Source organism: Ambystoma mexicanum, chromosome 8 (assembly GCF_040938575.1).
Source record: "Ambystoma mexicanum isolate Mex_15411 chromosome 8, UKY_AmexF1_1, whole genome shotgun sequence".
In the NCBI taxonomy this organism is placed as follows: domain Eukaryota; kingdom Metazoa; phylum Chordata; class Amphibia; order Caudata; family Ambystomatidae; genus Ambystoma; species Ambystoma mexicanum.
The window spans coordinates 1,372,923,921-1,372,942,800 of record NC_090929.1 but is presented as its reverse complement, the minus strand read 5'-3'; the positions used below and the strand labels follow the sequence as shown (position 1 = coordinate 1,372,942,800).

At 42.6% G+C, this 18,880-nt stretch overlaps 1 protein-coding gene across 2 annotated transcripts in view; it reads right to left on the bottom strand.

Moving 5' to 3' along the window:
- C8H10orf90 (chromosome 8 C10orf90 homolog) overlaps positions 1 to 18,880 on the bottom strand; it is a 1,136,825-nt gene that overhangs the window by 227,035 nt on the left and 890,910 nt on the right. For both annotated transcript variants that reach the window (XM_069611487.1, XM_069611488.1), the window contains exon 6: positions 8,119 to 8,308. In XM_069611487.1, coding sequence (XP_069467588.1) covers positions 8,119 to 8,308 — 190 coding nt within the window. The remainder of the gene's footprint in view (positions 1 to 8,118; positions 8,309 to 18,880) is intronic.

The window sequence follows — 18,880 nt, the reverse complement described above, 5'->3', positions numbered from 1 at the left end:
ACGGAGAGCTCGAAAGAAATGTGCCCATCAAAAGCAGCACAGAACACAGCCAATGTCACATTTACATTCAATGAGGGCAATTTACACAAACATGAATTTGCGTGTACACTTTTCTGTGCATTCAAGTTGTGTCTTTGACCAAACTCACCAAGTAAGTGCATGTTGATTCACCAAATGGTGCACTTGTGTCACTCGCAATTTGTGTTCGCCTCCCTTTGCACATGCAAATGAGCCTAACTCACAACAAAAAGTTCCCAAAACCTGTCCCATGCCCCTTGGACCGGAAAAAAAAACACGTAGCTGAAGGTGGGTTAAAACTTTGTAAAAGTGAACAATTTTCAGGGAAACATATTAGTTCCATATTTTCGAGCAGATTTCACCATAAATTGCACCAGATTAGAATGGGACAAATTGCTACAGGCGCACAATTTCCTTGTTTGATCCTGGTGCTCAGTGTGTGGGTATACCATGGGCATAACAGGCAATACAAAGTGCCCTGTTAATGAAAAGGCTAGACTGCTTCAGGGAGTTTGGGCCAGGTAGGTTAGAGAGGTGGGTGATGTGAGGCGATCCTTCTTGATCGACGAGGTACAACTTTAGTGCAGTTTTGAACAAGTGTATAGAATACTGGGAGAATTTGTCATGTGTCCCGGACGGGAGTTCCTGTGAAATGGGGCTAGTAGAGAGACGCAAAGAGAAGGGGCAGGGTGGTTGGGGACAGTGAAGTTTGGGGCGTGAGCGGCATTGGCGGGTAAACAAAGGGGAGTAGCAGGAGATAGAGTTAGCTAGGTAGGTGGGTGTGAGCCTATGCAGATATTTGTAAACATATAGTAAAAATGTAAAGATGAACCGGTACCTCATGGAAAGCCAGCAGAGATTTGCAAAATGTAAGTAGGCTTTACTCCAGTTAGAGGTGGACAACTAAAATAGGTTAGTTGAGAGAGAGGAAGAATTCTGACATAATAGGTCCTTTCTTGTGATTACTACTTACCTTGGATGACATAAACACATGTGCATTTGCGTATCAGACAGAGGAGAATCGAATAATAGAACTCTGTGCAGGGAGTGACTGGCAGTTACAATTAAACAAGTGTGCTAACAAGTGTGTTGTCTTTGTTTGAGCAGTCTGCTTAATTACTGCTTGCATAGAACAATCATTGAATTATTTTTCCCGAAGGAAAATTCTTAGACGTCTCTGCAGCCATGGGAATGGATTCAGTGGCTTTAACTGAGCGTATCAACTCTTTGTCAAATATTTGTTTCTTCAGTAGAAAAGCCTTGTCAAAACTGTTGTGAATTAAAGCTCCTGTAAATCTTTGTAGTCAAGTGAATGCATTCAGTGGCTGCAACTGAAGACATCATCCTTCTGTTACTAAATACCATGCTTGTTGCTTGCGTCGAAAACTTACAGGGGGATAGTTTGTTAAAAGTGGCAATTACGTGGAGGTGACAACCAACATTAACACTTTCAAGTTGTTGGCTTCCCTGAATGCAATTTTCCAATTTTACAAAAAATGTCAAAATAGCCTCTACACTTTCATTGTGTTCTCTGTTTAAAAAGAAAATGCAAATGCTGTCTGCAAATTACTCTTAACAGATGGCAATTACAGATGGAATCCCCTGTTTTTTGCAGGTGCTAAATGCAGTCAGGTTGCATCGGAATCCATTTGTTTTATCCCTGCATCATAAATCCTGAAGAGATTTGAAGAGGAATGCACGGCGAAAACTCTAAACTCGTTTGTGGCCCTACTCCTACAAATGCTTTGAAAATCCCCATGGAGAGGGAAATAAGGCATACACACTGTCTCCTTGCTTTTATGCCTCACTTTTGCACTTCAGCCCATATACAAGACCCACTTAGATGTTTTGGAGGCAGCAGGACATTACAATCAAGGTATGTAACTGAGTATGTCATCTCTTCGCGGCCAGTGCACATACTTCCTGCTTGAGTTAAAATGTTTTAGCAATTCCTCGGCAAGAAAAAGTCTCCTCGTCTAACTGTAGAAGCACATGTCAGTGTGCAGAAGCTAGACAACCAATGCTAGCGCCACAACTATTCCCGATGTTCAGATGTGCTCTACTCTGCTCTAACATGGCAGTCATGTTGCCTATGAACCACTTGCCATAGTCTCTCTCAAAAATCCTAGTTTCCATTTGTTCATGAGTCAATATTATTTTGTATACAAGATTGTATCAAAGTTGTACCAGGTGGTACTTACTATAGCGGGGCAGAGAGTCGAGTAGTGCAAGGGCCAGACCGCCTATTTTACCATGGACATATTGACAGCGGAGAAAGCATTGACTACATGGCTGTGATGCACATTGGGTGACCCCTGCCAGCTGAGAGGGGTCTGGATACCTAAGTACTCCAAGAGAGCAGCCTGTGCATGAAGTCTATATGTAGGTCGGTTTGTGTATGCAAGTATTTTAAGACCAAGGAAACAGGGCATTTGGCATCTTGGAGAAGATATTAATGCGGTTTTCTAATGACTATGGCACCTACAGCGGGGCTTTGCTGCAGCTGACAATCGGTCTAATATCTTTGCTGACCTACAAATTGGAACAACCATGCTTGGTCCTTGTTTTCACATGTCATTTCTTAAGGATTCCAATCGGGTATCACACACTGACCAGGACACTTGGTCTTGACCTGAGATGCGGTGCTCAATAGGAATGCTTTTTCTTTAATTTAATTGAATTCTAATTGAGCCGGTATCCGACCCATCTCCCACCCCCTTTTACAAATACCCCGGGTCACAATGGACCATGAACCAGGCCGGTTGGTGAAAATCCAATATTTCTTTTTAAAAAATCCCTCAACCCACAAATAATCAAATGAGTGGATAGAAAGAGGCACACAAAATAAGTGGCGAAAGCGGATCTTAAACCCTTTTCAAGAGGATGAAATGACACTTGGAAACTCACAAATAAATAATTAATGTGCAGTTAAATCCTTGAGGCACATCTGATTTCTTACACTAGCATGAATGCATAACCACTAATAATCACAAGGCAAGGGGTCAACAAGAAGCATACAATTTGAAAACAAGTGGAAACATAAAAAATGCTGCAGCCGAATGACAAGTTGGAAAGTTGCAATTTTCACAATTCCCGTTTAAATGACCCAAACGGTTTTTAATAAAAATGGGTGAAATACTGAAAATCACAATGCGGTTTTTGGTCGGGGAAAGATGTATATCACAGGGACAATATCACAGTGAAAGGACGTCTCTAGCTATGAAATTGGATGAGATATGTAAGATAGAAAAAGGTTCGATTGGAGTAAAATGAAGCAATGAAATAGGAAAGAAAATCAGTTGAGACAAGAGCAGGTTTACTTTTAAACTAGAGTATTCAAACTAGACCGCCACAAAGGGACACAGTAAGCCCCAAGGTTGATTCGCGATGTCAACCTCTTCACCCCACCGCTCAACTTAATATGGAAAATAGTCTGACCATTCAAAATATGACTAATGGCTTAGGATTTACACAAGACAAAATTAACTAAGAGATGGGGCTAGCACTTAGAAATTAAGGTGCACAGAGAATTCTAACAGTTTTAACAAGTTACCAGGGTAAGATAGGATTGCTTAGAGAGTAGGATAGAGACAAAAGGGTCAAGATAAGGTAGGCTATGTGTTTCTATGGCGTGTGGATTTATACTCACAGTCCATGCTTAAGTCTAGGGATTTTGGACAGTCAACAGATTCTGGTCACAAAAGATTCTGATCACCGGATGGGGGGTCTCCTGGCAAAAGACAGCTGGGCAAGGTCTGGTCGCCGGATGCTAAGGGTCAGTGGGAATGCAGGTAGTGGCAAGAAGCCAGTCTGGTTTCAGGATGATTAAGGTACCACAGCTTTCCCCTTTTTAATGGGAGTCAGTGGGTTTTCTGAATCAATGGCCTTGCTGGGAGAAAATCAACTATGCTTTGGCCTTTCTGGAGTAGAACTGAGCTATGCTTTGGCTTTGCAGTGAAATCTGGAATCAGGAAGATGAATGTAGCAGATCAGGAACTCAGCACAGGAATTCAGGAGAGAGTGTCTGTAGGGTTCTGCAAGGGACTCCTATTTATAATGCATAGTGACATCATAGACTATATGGGGGGGCAGGCTTAGCTAAGCACGCCTCTAAACAACTGGATTGGGCAATCAATGTTGGTTGCCTCGTCTAGGATGTGACTCAGTTTAGGGGTTGTACTTTACGATGTAAAAAACCTTCCCGCAGTCCTTTTTTCCAAAAATCAGTCATAACAGAATGTACAAATTTGTACAGTTGTGGCACGGTAACAAATCTCATGGGCAGATTATATATTTTATTTAGAGAATAGCAGTCCAATTCTCCAGTCTGTGATCCATTTAACAGTTTTTCGTTGTTTTTAGTGAGAAATATTCAGCCTAAAATTCCATAACTTTATAGACATGTGTAGACTATCATAAGGGATGTAAGTGTGAAAATTTGCAATGACATCATGGCTCCTTTCCTTATAATCCCCTATTCTTTGCCACTTCTGTTCCCCATGCGGCAATGAAGTCTATGACGTCTTAAATGAAAGCCCATAAAAAAATACTTAAACTGTTCAATTTTCACATTTGTGCAAAGTCCTATGGCAAAGATAAAAGTCTTCAAAGTGTGTTTATAAAATAGTCTCTGGAAACAAATGGGCTGGCCTTTGTCGTTCACTAGACCATTTTTTTCTCTTCAGCTACCACCAACTGTCATTTCTTCCAGAGTAAGGATAGGGGTTTCCCAGCTTGATTGAAGGTTTATTGCCCCTTATTCACTTTGTTTTGGTGTCCTAGAACTTCTACTGAAAGAGGCTGGAGCACAGGCAACAGTCTGTCCAACCTAGTAATTATCACTTGTGTGTTCGAGGATCTACTGTGGGGTCCTTCGTTTGCTAGCATCCTCCCAGCAGACCTGTTTGGGTGGTTTTCCCACCATTTAGTCACTGCAGTTTGATTTATTTTATTTATCTTTGCTCGGAATTGGAAGAAAACCTGCTGAATAATACCATCGCATACATGTATTTGTGTGTCACAGCACAATCCCCTTTCACATTGCTAGGCACGGACAAGATTTAATTCAACATTGTACTTCTTTAGTTTGCAAAGGCTCATTTTGACACATGTGGTGCAAGCTGCTAGCACTTTCCTTTCAAATTCGGTTTTTCCATCCGCCTTTCCAATATTGTTTTTGGAGCCATAGGAAGTTTCTGGTAGGCAACAGTTTGTTTGAAACACAGATGCACTGGGCTGGATTTTCTTTGAATTATTGATCCTTGACACTTTGTAGTTCAAAAAGTACAGCGTTTCCTGTGCGGGGAAAAAGTGAAGTTTCTTGGGCCGTTTTTTAAGATTTTGGTTGACAGAGCTTGTCATTCCTGTGTCATGCTTTCTTTTGCTGAAGCCCAATGGGGTATGAATGGGCATGGCACGACTTTCTTAATGACAGTAGTTTGATGAAGAACAAATTAAACTAACGTCAGAGCAGCATTCAAGGTAATAAATGCAGGTAATTTTGTTTTGAGTATCCTGGGCTCCCCTGGCCCGGGGGTTTCCCAGAGACTCAAAACGAAAGCTGCTGCAATCATGTATACAACACAGTATAAGCACTTACGAGGCAGCAGCCTTCCTGCCTAAATTCTCTGCTCTCCGTGTCTCACTAATAAAGCAAAAGCCGCTGCTGTAATTAAAGCTTCCAGCATCTGTCTTTTCTTTCATTAGTGCCACGAGGGCAGAGATTAACTGAAGCACAGGAGGCTCATCCATTTCACAAAATGGACGCCTCCTAGTGCTTGATTTTAAAGGGGTTTAAACATTATTTATGTAACATTTTAGATAGGAACTTTCATTAAAAGATATTTATTATATATGTTGTATTATTGCCCATCTTTTAAGCCCATAACATTTTTCAGCGCACTATTCCTTTAACTGGGTGGTCCTGTCATGGCCAGAGAATTACAGCTTAAGCTTTTTGAGACACTTTTTGTCATTTACACTTGTCCCTCATTCATTTCTAGATTTTCAGAAGTTTTGGAATTACCCCAAAGAGAAAATAATAAAAAAATATTACTTTGATTTGTTCTTCAAATGTCTCATGGATACCGTCCCATAAAGAACTCAGTCTGATAGGTGTATTTTCATTGTATATCAGTACTATTTGCCTTATAATTGAGCAGTTCCTAACGACAGTTGTTTCTTTCACATTCCCGGTGCTTACAATGTGACGTTGCATGCTCTACATGCGATGTCACATGCACGTTATCATGCGCCCAGCAGCAACGCAAAACCCATATATGCCGAAAGGCAGGTACAGGACGTATTACAGTTCCTCCTGGTGCTGCACTGTACTCTGTACTTGTCGTACGGCAGTAGCAGGATGGATTACAGTCCCTCCTGGTAAGGCATGACTCAATTCCTTGCACTTTTACTAAAATTCCATTCCCCTTGCTTGAGATATATGGTAACTTTCCTACTTACATTATTTGACCAGAGATGACATTCGACAAGCCTTACTAGGCGTATTCATTGCTGTGCTGAATCAGGTATTTCACCTTTATTGCCAACTCATCAGTGGAAACAACTTCTTTTCCAGTAGGTAATACCCTGTTCCCCTTTTCTTCATTCAAAGATACATGCATGGACTATCATACGCTCTCCTGACTGATGTTCGTGTTTCTCTTACATAGATCATTGTCACTGCATTTACTGATATACATGATCCTTATTGCACCATATTGGACAACTGACATTCTGGTAGGGCTCTCCATGCCCAGGTTTCTTTACCCACTTGGTTTGTGAAAACATACTCATTTACAATGCTATAATACTAATAAGCCTTCCCTGTTTTTCGCTGTCCCCACCCTTCTCCCTGTATCTCTCCCTTTATTTTCGAAATATTATGCGGTTTTCGATGCAATTGTCAATATATATCCTATTCATTATGTTTTTATTCATGCCCCCAATGATTTATCACAATGACTTATAATGTCATTTGGTTGCACACAATGGGTTGAATTATGATTTATTACATGGACTTTAATCTTTACTTGTGGTGCTTGCAATTTTTAATTAGTTTTACAGCCTTGAAAAAGACCAAGGAGGGGTTGAAGCACGTGTTGGCTGATTTGATTCTAAGATATGAAAACACAATTGAGAATTAATGCTGTCAACCTTCAATATTGTTAATAATTGACCAGATCAAGATCTTCCAGACACTCTTGTCATTACAGTTTCATTAATGAGGCATTGGGCAACACCTCCCCCCACCTGTGCTCTCGCTGAAGTTTTCTTTTGAGATTGATATAATCTTGCTTCCACCCTTATCAGAACAGTACCGCGTGAGGGTGATTCTTCATCTAGTACCCTTTGTCCCAGATACTAAATAGGTCCCAGTAATTTCCAACCCTTTAACACATTATCACCTTTATTCACAACTTGTGTAAACTATCTCTGGACAACGTACATACCATTTCACCATGTCCTACGCAAAGAATGAATTAAACAGTATTACCCACAGCTCATGCTACTAAGTACCGTGCACATCCAATGAAAGTTGTAGATACTGCTTCACATTGTGAAACACATGTTGAGGATATGTGTGTACCATGGATCCTGAACCAAACGCTCAGTCCCGTAGGGCCTCATTATAACCCCAGCGGTAGCCGTACTGGACCCCGGAGTTGTCATTTTTTCCTGTGTCTGGCCTCACGGAATAACCGGGGCATTACAGCCCCGCCGGTCCGTGAAGTCAGGCGCTGGGAATGGGGAGGATGGAAGCACCAGCAGCATGTGCAACAGTGCCGGTGCTTCCGTCAAAGTCTGCCGGTGGTTGCCATCCCCAGAACTTGGAGTGTGCCTGTCCGGTAACAACGGTGCAGGTACACTTACCGGTACTGTTGTTACCAGACCAGGACACTCGTAATGAGGCCCTATATCTCTGCACAATTAAAACACATTTTCCATTGTACATCCTGTTCTGACATTCAATATAAAGTATCACCAGGAAAATCAGGACAATTCAGTAGAAATGGCATGCTACATGTTAGGTGTATTCTTATTTGCCAAAAGAGGTAAAAACAGTAATCAATAGTGGGGTCACCTGTAATTCAAACTTACCACTGAGAGGATGAGGCACGGTGTAGAGCTTCCTCCTGCTGTAGCTGGATACAGAGGAATGTAGTTGCTTTTTCTCGGGTGCCAGATTCTCACTTGATTGAGCTTTTCGTAGCTGTGCCATGTGTTCCAGTTTTTGAATGCGTTGTCGTGAATGAGAAATGAAGCCAGGTCTGTGTAGCTCCAGCGCTTCCTGTTTTAAACAGAGATGATTTATTTCAGTTCTCCATCGTAGCTAGAACTGTGGTTATTAGTTGAAAATCTCTTTCCTTGTTTTAGAAAAACTACGGCATTTGAAATCAACTGCTAGATGAGGAATATAGACCCTGAGATCCATCCTTGCTGGAGGCCCATTGCTGTCCCAAAGTCTGCCCCTGTTCGGAAGCTCCACCCTGCCCAAAGGTGCATCACGGAGGTCCATGAGTGCCCATAACCTCAACCCTACACTGGGTCCCATTCCTGCTCTGAGGCCCATCCTTTATGCAATGCCTACTCCTGAAAAGAGGTCAATCGTAGCACCCATCCTCATCACTGCTCTGAGGACTACTCTCGCATGTCATCCTTGTTGAAATGAGGCTGATGGGGTGCACAACTGGGATATAACACACATGAAAATGGCACATTGAAAAGCTCTGACATGGCATGCGACAATAATTGGAATGATTACACATAAAAATCAATGATATGGGTTTTCTGAATATGAAATATTGACTGTGTGTGAGGTGTATAGTCCATGCCAATTGGCCTGGATGGAGGCCACAGCACAGGCTGAGGGTTATGTGCTTGCAGTGACCTCTTAGGAAGTCTATGGAGACATCGGGCCTCATTACAACAAGTGCATTAGGGGGTTAGCAGCGCCGGTAGAGCTGCCAGCGCCGTTAACCCCCTACTGCCTCATTACGAGGTCTGCTCGCGGGACCCGCTAAGGACGCCTGGTAAAACCAGGTAAAACCAGGCGTCCTTAGCGGGTCCCGCGAGCAGACTCGGATGCTAACAACGAGCCTGTCATTAACGGCCCCGTTGTTAGCATCCTCCCCATTCCCATTGAGCCCTATGGGGGCTCAAATGGGAATGGGGATGTAGCGGGTCCGCGTTTCCTGAATGGGGAAATACCGGGCCCTCTAAGGTTGGAATGGCCCGGTATTTCCCCTTTCAGGGAACCCGGACAAAGTATTCGGTATGGGGGTAGCCATGCCGCTCAACGCGGCATGGCTACCTCGATACTCGGAATGAGACCCATCGACTTAGTTACAAAAGTATAGTCATTGTTTTATTCCTGAATCTCCTTTGGAAACAATTTAGAATCAAAAGAGCATTTACATACTTGCAAATTCTTTTACTATTTAAGACACATTTAAGCAGCACAATGTGTTTAAAGTGCAGTGCTTTCTTGCAAACCTAACCTTAAGCCAATTGCTGTTGTGAGGTCCATACTTGCTCTTTAGCCCATCTGTCGCACAAAGCTTATCTGTGCCCCAAGTCAGATCCCAGCTTCGAGGCTCATCCCTGCAGTGAGGGCCATCCCTTCTCTAAGTGCCAATGTGTACGATGTTTAGCACTGCACCATGGCTCATCACTTCCCGGAGGCCCAAACTTGTCTCAATGCCCATTCCTGACAGAGACCCGTACCTGTCATGAGGTCCTTTCTTCCTGAGAGGTCCATCTTTGTCTAAGACTCATCCCTACTGCAGAGCTCATCTCTTCTATGAAGCCCATTCCTCTGCCAAAGTCCAGTTCTGGCCTTTGGCGAATCCTTCCTCCAGACACCCCCCCTCCACACCTTAACAGATCTGAACTGTTGATAGTAGAGTACACAACTAGACCATAAAAGCATACAAGATACTCAGTAATTCCTGTGGGAATGAAAAGTTGATAAGAGGGAAACCAGACAAGTAGGAAAAGCAATAGTCAAGACGAAAGAAACATAATTTTCGAATAAGCACCTAAGTGGCCTGAAAGGTGGACAGATTTTTCAAATATTATAGATGTGGAAACAGCAGTTCTTGGCAGTAGATGAGATATGAGTACAAAACATGAACAAAAGGTAAAGAATAACACCAAAGTTGCAAACAGATCACAAAAGGGGAAGCAAAATGAAGGGAAAGAAAATAAACTGAGGGGAAAGCCAGGAATAAGGAAACGTAGGAAAAAGACTGTCAGATTGTGGAATGAAGATGGCCATAGAAGGAAGACACATGTAAGTGACAACGTAAATCATAGGAGGAGATAATAGAGCAACGAGGAATAGTATAGGGAGAAAATAGGGTGTGACTAAGAATTGAACCCTGTGGAACACCATAGTGCAATGGGAGAGGAGATGAAAAATCCCCCACCATATGTGCAGAAGAGAAACAATTAGAGAGATAAGAAGACAGCCACAAAGAAAATAACCAGAAATAGCAAGATAAGGGAAAGACGAACAATGTATAAAAAGAGCCACCCTGTTGAACAATGCAGAAACATCCAAATGAATAACAACCTCTGAAAGTTTATTGTGATGTGTGGAAGTGAGGAAGCTAGTGACATGTAGCAGAGCAGTCCGACAAGAAACTTGATTGTCCAGGGGTAAGAGACAATGAGCATAAATATAGTTAGATAATTGAAAATAGGCCTCTACTTCAAGAGTTGTGTCGAGAAAAGGAAGAAAAGTTACACGTCAGTAGTTTACATGGGAGAGGGTGGTTAAAGGATGTTTGGAAATGGGGACAATGAAAGCGTACTTAAATGAAGAAGGAAATGCACAAAAGGATGCAGAGGACTCGACAAGACAGAAGGTAGGAAAATAGATGGGAAAATACTGAGTGAATGAGAGAATGAATGATGATGGGAGGGGATCCGTGGGGGCAGCAGCGTGATCTGCCATTTAAAGAAGGAGGCAAAGAACTGTGTCATTGAAAGACACAAAGGAAGGAAAGGATAAAGGCGAAGAGGGGTGCTGCTATTTAGATCAGGAAAAAAGAGAAAAGGGAGGAGCAAAAATGATCAGGCGGAGAAATAAGAAGCAAAGTCAAAGGCAGAGAAAAGAGTTTAAGGCATGCTCAGGACCCTGGGGTGTCAGAAGTTCACCAAAAAGCTAGCAAGCATAAGGAGGTAGAGAAGTGATTAAATAATGATAATAAAGCTGCTTAGCATGTACGTGCTACAAAATCATAGGAGGAATGCTAAGAGCAAACCATTGGAAGGGGGAATGGGACTTCTTCAAACTTTAATTATTTTACAAAGAGAATTCCAAGCATTTACCAGAGAGGAGGAGCTCCAGAGTTGCAGGGGTTTACATGAGACAGCAAATATGAAGTGGGCTAAAGAATGCCCTACCTACCTGAAGACAGGAGAACAAAAGAGGAATCCGAGTTTAAGTAAGACGTTTCTACGCTTGATGGCAGAAAATGGTGCAATTGAAAAACACAATTAATATGATCAAAACTGTGCAGATCATGATGCATAAATGAGAGTACAGAAGGGGAGGGCGGGAAAGGACATGAAAAGTAAAGCCAAAATATTTAAGTAAATTACCAGTGGACAGAAAAGCAATAGCAGAAATAGCACAGTCAGAAAGTAAATTGATGAGGACAAGTTCAAACATTGTGCAATAAGTATCAGAAATGAGGTGAATAGATGGAATAAATGAAGAAAATGCATACAGTGAAAAAGGGAATAATGAGAAGTTTGAAGATGAAGACTAAAATCACCTAGCAAAATAAATGTAACATTAAATATTAATAGTAGAGTGAGTAAAGAAAATACATATTCATGGAGAAAGAGGACTAGGTTGACAAAACAAATATAACGAAAGCAAAATTGTGAAGTTCAAAAGGGAAATAAAATGATATTCAAAGTTTGAAAAAAGCGGGAATTGAAGAAGTAAAAACATGAGGGGTCTATGAATACCACTGCTTAGCTGGGCTTACAGTAGCCCACCATATTCTAAAGGCTCATTGGCAGTGATCAAACAAGGGGTAGCAAGCTAGTTACAGTCAATCATGATTTCTTATTCCAACCCCACATATGCAGTGCATATTGTCTAAGTGGGTTTGAATTGTACAAATAATGTCACATTTGGATGTAGTCATTTTAATTAATTCAACTAATTTCATCATCGTCATGTTTTATAAGGTTTGGCCTTCACAAGCAAAGTGGCCACTTTACACTGTGATCAACAGGCTGAGGAAATGCAGATGGGACATTTATTAATTGAAGAAAACAAGCTCAAGGCCTGTCGCTCATTGGTCCAGTCATGAATGTAATGTGCTTACCTGAAGCTCAAACCCTCCAAGATTGAATTCCTACTACTAACCAACAACCACCCTGACATCCAGACCTAGCTGCCTGGTATCAACCACAAGGGCTTGATGCCTCAGCTGGCCACATGTGCCAAGTCCCTTGTGTTGAACATCTTCAAACAGTGCTCCTTCAAACAGAACCCGTCAAGGAAGACACAAACAGCTTGGTAACAACTTTACCTCCTCTGGAAAATGAAGCCCCTCATCTGTGCAGGCTCAGAAATGTGAGATGGACAGGAAGTTCTAGTTTTCTCAATGTTCGCCATTATTATTCAAATATAGAGGGGTGAGATAAACGCCTATCTGTCCCTACCCCAACAAGAAGGTTCCCACCTAGCAAACTAAAACTAAAGAAAGATGACCTAGTGTCCCAAATGTATCTGGCCGTCACATTAATCCACATAACCAAAGTGTCTTAGGTAAATAGATCTGATTTCAGTTCAAACAAACAGTGAAAAAGTTCAATCATTTGATTTCCCCAAAGTACTCCTTGTGACGAGGGTTTGATTCTCTTTCCCTGTATCACTTCAGGAAGCCCTTTGCAAAGAGTTTGATTTAATAAAGTTCAATTAATTTAAATACAAAATGTCTTTTCCATTCAATATATTCTTCCACTTGCCAAAGTAAATGACTCTTTCGCAAAATATGTTTTCCAAAATCAAATTCCAAAATCTAAGCAACTGTGTCTTCCCCAAAGAGCTCTTTCCAGGATGTAAAGCAGATATAAGGATACCACAATATTCTTCCAATGGAATACCTTTGTCAAGGCAGCACAGAAAATGTCTTATGTTGTACAACATTTTGTCAGGATGATACAGTTAACAGTTTCTTTCCACAACACCTTTCTGCCACAACCACACTTCTTCAAAACAACTGTTTCTTTCCTGGTATACTCTCCTGCCAGGACTAACTATATCGTATCACTTTCCTGTTCTACTCACCTGCCGGGAAGAAAAACTCCTACAACTACAATCCTTTTTTTGTCTGTTAGTGGCAAAGCTTGTTCCAGGGTTCTTCACACCAGTGTCCCTTGTGAGGAGAGTTGGACAATGGCTTCCAGTCTTTATAGTCTCTTGGCAGCTGGCACTGAGGATTATAGGTTTCCCCACGTTGGCATCTCATTAAAGGAGAATTGCTCCCAAGTTGCCTCTTGACTGCTTCTGGATAGCCTCTTGGCTGTTGGCAATGTGGGTTACAGGTTTCCCCAAGTTGATATCTCAGAGAAGGAAAATTTGGCCCTTGTTGTCCCATCACAGCTTCTGAATAGCCTCTTATCTGTTGGAAATGGGGTTACAGGTTTCCCAAAGTTGTTATCTCAGAAAAGGAGAATTGTGCCCTTGTTGCCTCTTTACTCTACTGGTTTGGTATTCAAAGTTATCGGCAAATGGTTCTAAAAGCACCCCGGGTTTGAATTTACTTCAGGTCAACTCACCTGTCTCCTTCAGTATTTTCACTTTGCTTCTGTCTGTTATGCCGGGCTTTCCGCGGTCTGACCATACCAATGACAGCTCCTGGGTAGCTTCAGCTGTCTGCACAGCTCTTCTCTGGAACTCTACAGACTCTGTTGAGTCTATATATCCTCCCTCACACCTGAGCAGCTCATTTCAGGTTGGGAGCACATCCCCCAAATGGCTGGGCTTCTCTCCCCGCTCCTGCAGCTGTCCACAACTCTGCTTTCTGCTGCATGCACTCTTCAAAACTGCACCACTTATTTTTCCACATCTGATCCTGCTGGCGTTCTTCTTTCTGCATGGCAGCCTCTCTCTTGACAGCTTCTGCGTCTACTATTCCTTCTGCATATTTCATCTGGGGTTCATTTTCAAGTTTAAATGTCCCGCTCAGGTGCCTTGCTTTACAACAACTAGACTGTACATTAGTTTCAATATAACTTCTGATCTTTACTAACTCTTGGTCCCTCATCCTCATCCTAGTACCACAGGCATTGTGGATCGTGAAGTCCAAATTGATTCTGGGTCTTTTACATTTGTTTAACTTTGACTGCATTGTGAACTGAGCATTATCAGAGTTAGTAGGTGTTATATTCATGGTTTGTGATTTAATAGTGGGGTCAGAACTTCTACCTAAGACAAAGTCATGATAATTATAGTGTCACATTTAATTCATGAACTCCCAAGGTACAAAACTTACTCTGTCTGGATGATTTTTCATAGAATATTCTTTATGTTGTTTCATGGGAGGGACTTGTGTCCTGACAGCATGCCATTAAGAATTTGGGAATTATAGGGTCTTCATCCTCATAAGAAGAAAAATACTGGGTTACTCCTAAAGGAGTGACTGCTTCCCCTTGATAGTCATCTCCTCCCATGTGATCCTCCCTCATAATACCACCCGCAGGGTTAGGATCAGGTAGGAACTGCCTTCCCATGGTGACATGCAAGGTGATTTTAGGCTGGGATCCAGTGATGACTCTGCAGGATTCATCATACATCCCAGAAATCATCTTCAGATCTTCTGTCAAAGTCATGGTCCTCTCACACCTGGATGGTGGCAATTCCCTTTTGGATGGCCTCCGGCGATTACCCTGACACCCCAGAGATGGGTCCTGCATGATGTTGCATGTCTCATCAAAGAACTATGCAAATTCAACCAAATCATCCCGACCCTCATTGAACTGGACTGGCTCCAGCTGAAAGGCTGTATCACCTTTAAAGCATGCTACATTATCGATGAGACTGTGTAACCCTGAAGCTGTGACGCTCCCTCAAGAACGGGATCCTGCTGTACTGATGGTTCTCATAATGGATGAACTACACAGTCCCCCTGGGGCTATAGACGAAGTGTGACACGCCAATAGTGGTTGAGGCAAGGAGAAAGGGAACAGCCTAAAGCAGCATTGCTCCTAAAACAGTAATTCCAGTGAACGAGATGGCGATGATATACACTGACCATTAGATGAAGGATGGAAGCAAACCATGTGGTTTCCCAGGACACATCGAATAGGAGGAAGACCCAAAAACCTTCAGAACTCCGAGGTGGAGTCGGGGAACAGCCCTGTGGTTCCATTGCAGAGAGACCAATACAGGCACTGAAGGCAGCATTTTGGAGGCCAGACCCAACAGTATCCATGAAAGAGGGAGGGGGCCAGAGTCTTTAGAGCACGCTCAGCGTGTGACGAAGAACAAGGTGATTGGCAGATGGGAAGAAAGTGGGGAATAAAAGAATACATGACTGATACAATGTGTCTTTTATGTTTCCCACTTCAAAGAGAATGGACGCCGAAGAACTGTTCCAAGAAGATTACCCGTGGGCATACTATGCTCGCCAGAGCTAGGACTAGGCGGAATCACGCTTACTTCAGAGTAAACTACAAGAAGGACAGTGTGGTGGCCTTTTGTTTTTCTCATTTTGATCCTGAATAAAGGGATTTTCTATTAACTGCAATTTGGTCTCCCAGCTCCTCCATTCACAGTGGTGGCAGCAGTGAGATTGGGAGCAACACCACTATGGAGACACTTATAAAGACCCGCACTGAGGGACATAATCAGTTGCAGCAATTGATTCAAGTGCAAAGGCATAAATCTTAGGCTGACAGGCAAGCACTTCAGCATGCAATTCAAATCCAGGGACAGACAACTGGGGGAAGCTTTCAGTTCCACAGAGGTACACCCTGTAGTGCCACCAGCGATTTTACATAAATGTTAGCCGGGGGAGAAACCCTGCTTTTTTTTCACTAATTTTGAGCGGATTGCCTGGAATGCTTAATGGCCACCGGAATGCTGGGTGCATTATGTAGTGCTGCTCCTTACAGGCACTATGCAAGGAGCCTACGAAGCCTCAAACCCCACTGGTGATACCCCGTACTGAACTGAATAAGGTGATCCAAGAAAGGCTTGGTATGGACAATGAGACGTAATGGTTGCAGTTCAGAGAAACCAAGTTAAGAGCCAGAAAGACGCCAAGACAACTATTCTATCACATCCAGGATTTGGTGGAAAAATGGTTACAAACACCAATTCCATCTGTTTAAGAAAAAATACCTCTGGAGAAATGTGTGGAAGCCCTTCATACAGCAATAGGAAAGGCAGCACCACAGGCCCACTCTTCAGGAAGCTATTGATATAGCTACAGCCTACCAAAAACCAGTATCTCATTGGGTTCCCGGGGTGACACCAGAAAAAATTGAACCCAGAGCCCACTCATGTTTGACTTCCAGATCCCACTCATGTTTGACTTCCAGATCCCTGTTGGCCATCAGGAAAATTAAAGACTGGCAAAACCAGATTACAGGTCTCCCATAGTAACTCCAGAACCTAGACAACCTCAGTGTTTTGAATGCAGTGAATGGGGTCACATTGCCAGGTTCTGCCCTAGCCAAAGCAAGCCAGAACCAATGGCCAATGGAATGGTGCAGACCCAGGTGCAGACCGAGGAATATCACAGACAACCACCACCCTACACAATGGAGGTAACAATGGATGGAAAAGCCACTGGGGCCTTTGTTCATAGTGGAAGTCAACAGATAACAGTAAGTCCCCAAGTAACTGAGATAGATGTAACCAATCTTCCCTATATACCCATTTGATTTGTGCACGGGGACATCAAGTCATACCCCTCCTGCATGATAAAACTGGGTACTTCCACAGTCACTACTAACATAAGGGCTGCCATTAAGCCTGCCTTGCCTGTATGGGTCTTAATAGGAACCGACCCACCCCACTTTGAGGAGAACAAGAAAGGCTTCGGACAGTGCCATTCTCCCAGGAAGAGATACACTCTGACTCTAAAAGCAGAGTGGAATCAGACTCAAAGAAAGGTATGTGTAACTAACTGGAAGCTAGACGATATCTCTTCCTTTAAAACTGAAAAACCAAACTGATTATACCCTATCTAGGGCAAGAGAGCAAGCCAAAGACTCCAATCATATACCAGGGGAGAGAAGATTGTGGTTTAATGAGAAAAAAGAATTATACTGCATGGTAACTCGAGGCCCAGACCAGCTAGATAGAGAACAATTGTTGGTACCCAAGTTGTATAGAGAAAAAGTTATTAAACTGGCACATGATTGTACCGCAGGTGGCACATGGGCGAGACCAAAACAATGCAGAACATATTATATAATGGTTTTACTGGCCAGGAGTATATGATGAAGTAACAAAATACTGTCAACGATGACCCACATGTCAACAAACCAGTGCCTACATCCCTCCTCGGGCATCACTACAAAAAATTCCACTCATTACAGTACCATTCCAAATAATCAGTATATACATGGTTGGGCCCAGAACCGAGTAGTCATGGATACCATTATCTACTGGCGGTGATTGACTATGCCACATGCTATCCAGAGGCATTTCCTATGTGAGGCACCTCTGCCAGACACGTTTGCAACTTGATAATGCCTTATTTCACACAGGTCAACATACTGAAGGAGATCATAACCGACCAAGGGAGTAACTTCTTGTCAACAGTCATGAAGCAAGTTTGTAAAGTATTACACATAACCCATTTATGTACCACAATCTACCATCCAAAAACCGACGGTTTGGTTGAGCGATATAAAAAAATGATATAGCAGATTTTAAGAAAAACAGCAGAGTCTAATGGACACAATTGGGAGAGGGCATTACCATGGGTTTTGATGGTAGTACGAGACACTTCCCAATCTTCCACAGGGTTTTCCCTGTTCGAGCTGTTATTCGGATGCACCCCAAGAAAAATCCTGGACATCACCAAAGAAGAATGAGAGAACCAAGAAGAGAAATCACTCACAGAGTATGTGAATTACCTTAACGTACATCTGGATCACGTACAAACCTTAGCAGAGGAAAATCTATAACATGCCCTACAAAAACAGGCATAGCAGTATAATAAACATAGCCAAATTAGATCTTTCTGGGTGGATGATAAAGTTGCTACATCCCACCAGTGACAACAAGATGCTGGCCCTCTGGAGAGGGCCGTAAATGATCAAACAAGTGATGGGTCCAGTTAATTATCTGGTCAGCCAACCCGACCGAAAAAACAAAGAACAAAACTACCACATAGACCTGCTTAAGGAATGGAAGAAAGCCCTGACTGTGTCCTTTTCCATGGCGCATGAAGAAGCTCCAACCGAACAAACCACTGAGATGGAACCACAGACCATCCAACACATCTTCCGGGGAACCAACTTGCCTCCAGACAAACAAAGGGAACAATTTGACTACCTTGATCGACTCTCGCACGTGTTCTCCAAACTACCAAGCAGAACAACCCTAGCAGAACATGCCATCAATACGACGACTGGGAAAGTGGTCACACCGTGAACCTATCACATCCCTGAAGCCAGAAAGACATGTTAAAATTAGGTTTTTTGAAGCTTTAGAGAGCCCCTGGTGCTCCCTAATTGTATTGGTTCCCAAACCGGATGGGACTACACATTTCTGTATGGATTTCTGGCAGCTCTACCATTTACACCTAGAGAGCCTATAAAATGCCCAGGACAATTGAACTGCTAGAAAAGCTAGGAGCGGCACAATATTTGA